Source organism: Etheostoma cragini, chromosome 1 (assembly GCF_013103735.1).
Source record: "Etheostoma cragini isolate CJK2018 chromosome 1, CSU_Ecrag_1.0, whole genome shotgun sequence".
NCBI classification, from domain to species: Eukaryota; Metazoa; Chordata; class Actinopteri; order Perciformes; family Percidae; genus Etheostoma; species Etheostoma cragini.
The window spans coordinates 6292259-6298970 of NC_048407.1; the positions used below are offsets into that span (position 1 = coordinate 6292259).

General features: G+C 40.9%; 1 protein-coding gene across 1 annotated transcript in view; it reads left to right on the forward strand.

The window, feature by feature from the left end:
- The first annotated feature begins 1495 nt into the window (after window positions 1-1495).
- abhd17c (abhydrolase domain containing 17C, depalmitoylase) overlaps window positions 1496-6712 on the forward strand; it is a 15765-nt gene continuing 10548 nt past the window's right edge. Inside the window, exon 1 of the mRNA XM_034877525.1 lies at window positions 1496-2380. Coding sequence (XP_034733416.1) covers window positions 1896-2380 — 485 coding nt within the window. The 5' untranslated portion in view covers window positions 1496-1895. The remainder of the gene's footprint in view (window positions 2381-6712) is intronic.

Consider the following 6712-nt stretch of genomic DNA (forward strand, 5'->3'; position numbering starts at 1 on the left):
TATTTTTTCATTTTTTTTACAAAGGGCCTGTGAGCACCCACGGAGGAAAACATAATACGGCGCCTATGCTCACCCAGATGACGGTCCAGAATAAACGTCGAAATTTACCATAGAGAGTATCCTAACCGTCTGCAGGTGTCAGGGGTCAGGAATGCAAAGCTTGGACCCAGATGCAGAGTTGAAGTGATTTATTCAAACAAGTCTTGCAAAATAAGGTGTCCCCAAAAAGGCAGACAGGCAGGCAGTCAGGCATATACAAAGAATAACCAAAAGACAAGACAGGAAACACACTAACCAGGAAGTGCAACGCAGGGACAACCTGACTTGAAGCACAATGATCCGACGCCAGACAAAGACAACACAAGGACTAAACACACCAGGTAACAAGAACTAACAAGGGACAGGTGTCACTAGGGATAAGAAACAGGTGAAACAAATCAGTGCTGGACAGACAATCACCAAAGATGGGAAAACACAAGACAGGAAGCAAAACTAAACAAGACAAGGGAGAAAACTGAGACTTCAAAATAAAACAAGAAAGAGAACATACAGACACTAACAACCATAACACCAGGTGACAGACCCCTTGCTGAAACCAGCTGCGTCTGGGTAGCACACCTGGTAGAGCGCATGCCCTACAGAGGCTAAGTCAATTCCATTAAATTGTATTCAAAGTATCAACTCATAACAAGAGTTATTTAAAGACACTTTACAGACAGAGTAAGTCTAGACCACACTAGATCACGTAATTTACAAGGACCCACCAGTTGTAGTAGTTCTCTCCATAGCAAGCAACAGTGTATCAGTGGCGAGGAAAAACTCCCTTTTAGGAAGAAACCTCAGACAGACCCAGGATCTTGGTAGGTGGTGTCTGAGGGCTGGTTGGGGTTGAAATGAATAGTGGTAATAACCGTCACAATAAAAAAAAATTATGGAACAGTGACTAAAAAAATATATAATTTTTAGTAGTTCTTTTTAGTAGTTCATGGCATAACAGGGCACTGTGCGGCATTACAAGGCACGGCAGAGCGTAGCAGGACGTAGCGGGGCATCGCAGGACGTGTAGCAGGACCACGGCAACAGCTGCAAACATGGTTTTGGATCCTCCCTGATCCAAGGAAACAGGCTGGGGGGGAAAAAACATAAGAACTCCAGGGAATGACTCCCCCAGGACGGTGCTGCCATCCATGGAGGACCAAATTAGTGACCCCAATCAACCCAGTTATAATCTGTTCTGTCTGCTGCTGTCTGGCAGACTGTACTGCAGCATCTTATCCTGCACCACCAGGCTCAGGCAGTGTCTTCCCACAGGACACAAGACTGCTAAACTCTTCAGCTCTGAGCTCATTGCATGTCACTTTACACCTAAACAGTCAATTTCTCTTTATATGTTTTTTTACAACTGTTTACAACTAATTTAAATAAAAAAATTAGAAACCAAAAAATAGAAACCAACTAAATGAAAGCCAAACTGGACATCCGGTCGGAGCCTACAGGAAGTCCGGGTTGCCTACATTCTAGAGAAATGGCTATTCTCATTCTTACAACATTAGCAACTAATCTTGATGGATAGCGACTAATTTATTTCAAGGGCGGATTTGTACTATCGAGACTCGTCGCTGCACTGTTTTGTGCTAAAAAAAAATTAACATGAACTTAAATGTTGCGTTTTAGTTGGTCTCTAATGTGTATGTAACGTTAGGCTTAGCTAGTTTTGCTTTTAGCTAACTAACGTTGCTTGCTAGCGCGTTAGCTGCCAAGCCGATAGACCGAGCCATCGTTCATCTAGCTACTTAGAGTCTGTTAATGAGAAATAAATAGGAACTCATACCAAAAGAGAACTGTATTTTTTTTCAAAAGAATTTTATTGACCGGGCTAATTGAGCCGCTCCTAAATGCCCGAACAAGGCCCTAGGATGAATGGGTTTTCTCTCGGCGAACTATGCTGGCTGTTCTGTTGTCCGCCTTGTCCGAGTCGCATCGCGGCCAAGCTAGCTTTCCTCCCACCGGAGCCCACGTACTCGGTGCACGCCGATGCTAACGGGGTAACTAGCTTACATTTAACCGAACGGGCGGACTGGCAGTACTCTCAGCGAGAGCTCGATGCAGTGGAAGTTTTTACCACCAGAAGCAGTCGGGGTAACCGGGTCGGGTGTATGTTTGTGCGTTGTGCCCCGAACAGTCGGTACACGCTTCTGTTTTCCCACGGTAACGCCGTGGACCTTGGGCAGATGTGCAGCTTTTACATTGGCCTCGGCTCCAGGATCAACTGCAACGTGTTCTCCTACGATTACTCAGGCTACGGAGTCAGCACCGGGAAGCCCTCCGAGAAGAACCTGTATGCGGACATTGAGGCGGCCTGGCAGGTCCTGAGAAACAAGTGAGTATGAGCCCTGAGAGTATCATGGTCCAGCACATGTCCCCAGTTTGGTGCTCATGTAGTACATACTAATAGTACATGCTCATATTTGGAAAGTTATAAGCTAAAGGTTTCTTATTTGTAACCAGTTGTGTGGCAGAGTCTAAAAAGTCAACATTGGCAAAATATGCATTAAAAAGACGCTGATGGAAACCCCACTGCATACATGAAGGTAATGGCAATGTGGAATAAAAGCTATACAACAAAATTTGAATAAGTGATAACAACTTATAAAAGCACAAGAAGTAGACCCTTTCAGCAAGTATACTAAACCCTTGTTTTTGCACCAACAGTTTAGTAAATATAAAATTACGTTTATTATCAGAAACTGGATATACCATAAAATCAGGTACCAACTAGCATGATAAGAGGAAAATATGCAATAACGTTAAATATCATAACGATATTACTTGCAATACATAAACGGATATTAAGGTGTACTTCTTCTGTTGCTTTCAGTATTGTGATAAGATAGAGTAAATTGCTTGTTGAATTGAAAAGAAAAAAATCCAACAATGCTTTAATGAACAAATTGAACATAAAAAGCATTATAACAAAAATGACAGTTACGTTTTAAAGTGTATTTTTCTACTGATTCTCTCTTTCAACTAATTCAAAAAAAATCTGCCTTTCACAATATGTTGCAGCCTTTTGCATTGTGTTTATTGAGCAAGTTGATATGGAGATAACGATTTAAAAAAAACTATATTGTGTAGACCTAGAGCCACCTTAGCTGATCTGTACCCCATTCCCTCATCTTTTGTCAGGCATTTAGTTTTGGGAGCACCAGTAGCCCTTGGTTAGAAGACCTGAGGGACCTGTTAGTAGTGTATGGATGGTTAGAAACCTGATGGACCTGTTAGTAGTGTACGGGTGGTTAGAAGACCTGAGGGACCTGTTAGTAGTGTATGGATGGAGCAGGTCTGAGATATAAGCAGGTGCCAGACCATGCAAAGCTTTATAGGCCAGAACAAGGACTTTAAATTGGATCCTGAACTTAACTCGAAGCCAATGTCATGATTATGAGATTGGAGTGATGTGCGACATCCTGCTGGAGTTGTAGACGGTCCTGGGAGGACTTGCTAAGACAAGTAAAAATGGAGCTGTAGTAATCAAGCCGGGATGAATGATCATCTCAAGCTAAGAATGCCAAACAACAGCTCGAAGTATTATCAACTATAACCCCAACATTTCTCAGTTTGGACTGTACAGCTGAAGTAACGGACCCCAAGAGCTGAGTAACCTTAGAAGCTGTAGTGTCCGGAGCAACAATAAGGACTTTGGTCTTATCTGCATTGGGCTTTAGGTTGTAGTTTGACAGCCAATCATGGATGGAAGTAAAAAATTTGAGATATATATATATATATATATATATATATCTCTTTAACCAAACTGACTATTGATGCTATCACAAAATATTTACACAATGAGATTTATGATTAAATTATCATAAAAAGGTTAATAATTTAACAGCTATATAACAGTTTGGCAAGTTCAGAAAATGACATCACTTTACTGTAAAACCAGGAAAAAAAACACTTATGCCATATTACAATAATAGGATATCCAAACTCCAAGACAATATCTGTCATAGTGGAGTGACGGAGGAGAGCAGGGAAAGGAAATGCAGCTGAACGAATGCATGTTTTAAATAGTTAAAAAGAACAATGTGTGGTGGCCGGTGTTGATTGTGTGCCGCGCCGTCACAAAGTAGTCTATATGTGGGACAGACATGTACACCGGAAACAGTAAATGTCGCTGTGACAATCTTCAGTTCCAGTGTCTAGGTCGGGGTTGTGTGGTTGGTTGGGCCACAGAGATTTTCTTGGCATTGATAGCTTTATCTTCTCTAAATGTTTGATGCTCTTTCAGGTGGTTGTTTATATTTGTGGTTATAATTTCTTGAAACTTGCTTGGTTTACCTGTCAACTTCTTTGAAACCAAAAAAAGGTTCCAAACACAGATTGTCCAAAACCTTTAGAAACATGACACTTTTTGTCATGGCAGGGCTTGCATAATGGCATTGTTCTGCATTACCATCTATTGAGTTTCTGACAGAAGCTTTGGTATTACTGTAAAAAATACTCAATTTGAATAGTGATTATATATATTATTATTATTTTTTATAATTAACTTTCGTTCGTGAATATAACTCACCAGTTTCGTCCACATAAATACTTGCTAATCCAGTAAGGGGATGAAATAGGGATGCAATAATTGAACTCTTAGGGTCAACATTATGCTACAACCGAAACAACACTTTGGAGTTATTGTAAATGTTTGGATCACAGGAGTTGGAAAAAACCTAAACAGCCAATCAAATTCTACATATAGTACAATAATATTAATGTAGCCTAATCTTTATCTGCAGCTGTGCAGAATTACTAGGTTTAAACAGAGTTTGACATGGAAAAAAATCATATGTATGCTAATTGAGATTTTGAATGTCAACGTTATGAATGAACCTTCAAACTATTTGCTACAGTCCTTTTGAGTCCTAACGCCTGTTGCTACCAGAACAACTGACACTGACTATTTCCTGATGCCCAGTAATGGCATATATAGTCATGCTCAAAGTTTTGTACTGAGTCTCTTGTCCTAATGTTGTATCCACTGCGCCCACACTGCGCATTTGGACCATGAAACTTGCATCATTGTTGTATTTTTGTGAGTTGAAATATTTCACCTTGAGTGAGTGAGTAATACACAACATAACAGTGTGATGCATCAAAGTCCAGTGTTCTGTGAGACAGCTGGCAGCCAGTGGGTACTTAGTCCATCCATGTGTGGGGTCATAATCTTCTATCAGGACAACTGCTCATTTTTGCCTGGTCGCTGCTGACCAGAGGCAGGATTTGTCCAGGCCAACAGATTGGTCACACCCAAGCTGTTATCTGACGAGCTCCTATGATGGCATCACTTCACAAGACATACTGGCCTCCTGCCCAAAGAGTGTGGGGGTGGAGGTGTGGTTTGTTTGTGCTCTGCCTTGTTTCCAGCACTGTCAGGAGACGGGAGGGCTTGTTTAAAGCTTCCTCCCAGATTCTGTTGTATTTCAAATTGTATGTTATGTCATTTTAAATAGTGATACACAAATTTTATTGGCCGGCCGATATATTGGACCGATATTTGCGTTTTTACCTGTATTGACATCGGCCGATATGCGGCTCCTGCGTTCGCCGATTGTTTTTTCCGGCATTATTTACAGACAGGTGTCTACAGGCGGCTCTGTGTTGCTGCAGGCAGTTCATGTGCAGACCATGCACTGAACCTCCACCACTTTCAGGTTTAGTGTTTCCTTAAATTATTTACATGTGTTGACAACGGACATTTAGTGATGACCTGATTATATCTGTCTTATATGTTTGTAATGCATCATCACGGCTGTGTTGTAGATGTTGATGAAAGTCTTTTACTCTTGCACAGTTAAATATATGCAGTGCACCCATCCATATGATGCACAGTGCACACATAATTGGGTGATATGAATGTAAGATGGTTGCAGAAGTGACACTAATCTGTGTTTTTGGTTATTTTTTAAAGAAATGGCATAGTAGATTCCAAAAACAAATCCAGTGTGGCAGGATTTACATTTTTATTATGTAAATTGAGGGAGTAAAAGCAGTGTCGGCTCAAGAAAATCGTCAGCCCGTATTGGTTATCGGCTAAGGCTGGTGGGGAAAAAAAACATCGGCACTAAAAAAATCCATATCAGTTCTCCCTCGCTCTCACTGACAGGCCTGTTGTCAGTGCCGTCTTTCACTGATTATGATGTAATCTTTAGATCAGATTCCATACAAGTGTACATTAATTGTGTTAGCTAGAATTGGGTCGGGTGATCCTGTGTACAAGGCCAAATTGATCAAGTAGTGCAGTAGCTCAACACTAGCTAAAGTTTGTAGAGCATTCAGAAGCTCAAGCACATTATTTCTTAGTTTAGTAAGTTTTGGTGCAGTTCTTAAAACTGCTGAGGATAACTGACGTCACCCCAAACGTTGGCGTGTATGTCATGTACTTGTATCAAAAATAGCTCAGATATAGTGAACTTCTCTCATTATAGGCTCTTTGATCAGGAGTGGCAAAGACAAGTGCAAAACCTAGTGGTAAAGTTAGTATACCGGGCCAGTGTTTGGCTTGATATCAAATCAGCTTGAAAATGTTTACACCAGCCCAAACCTAGTTTGCTCTATTACAGAGATTAGTGTGCAGCCCACCCACTAGTTTTTCTTTTTTTGTCAAAGCTAAAAAAAAAAAAAGCTAACACTGTTATGTGCGTGTGTGTGTGTGTGTGTG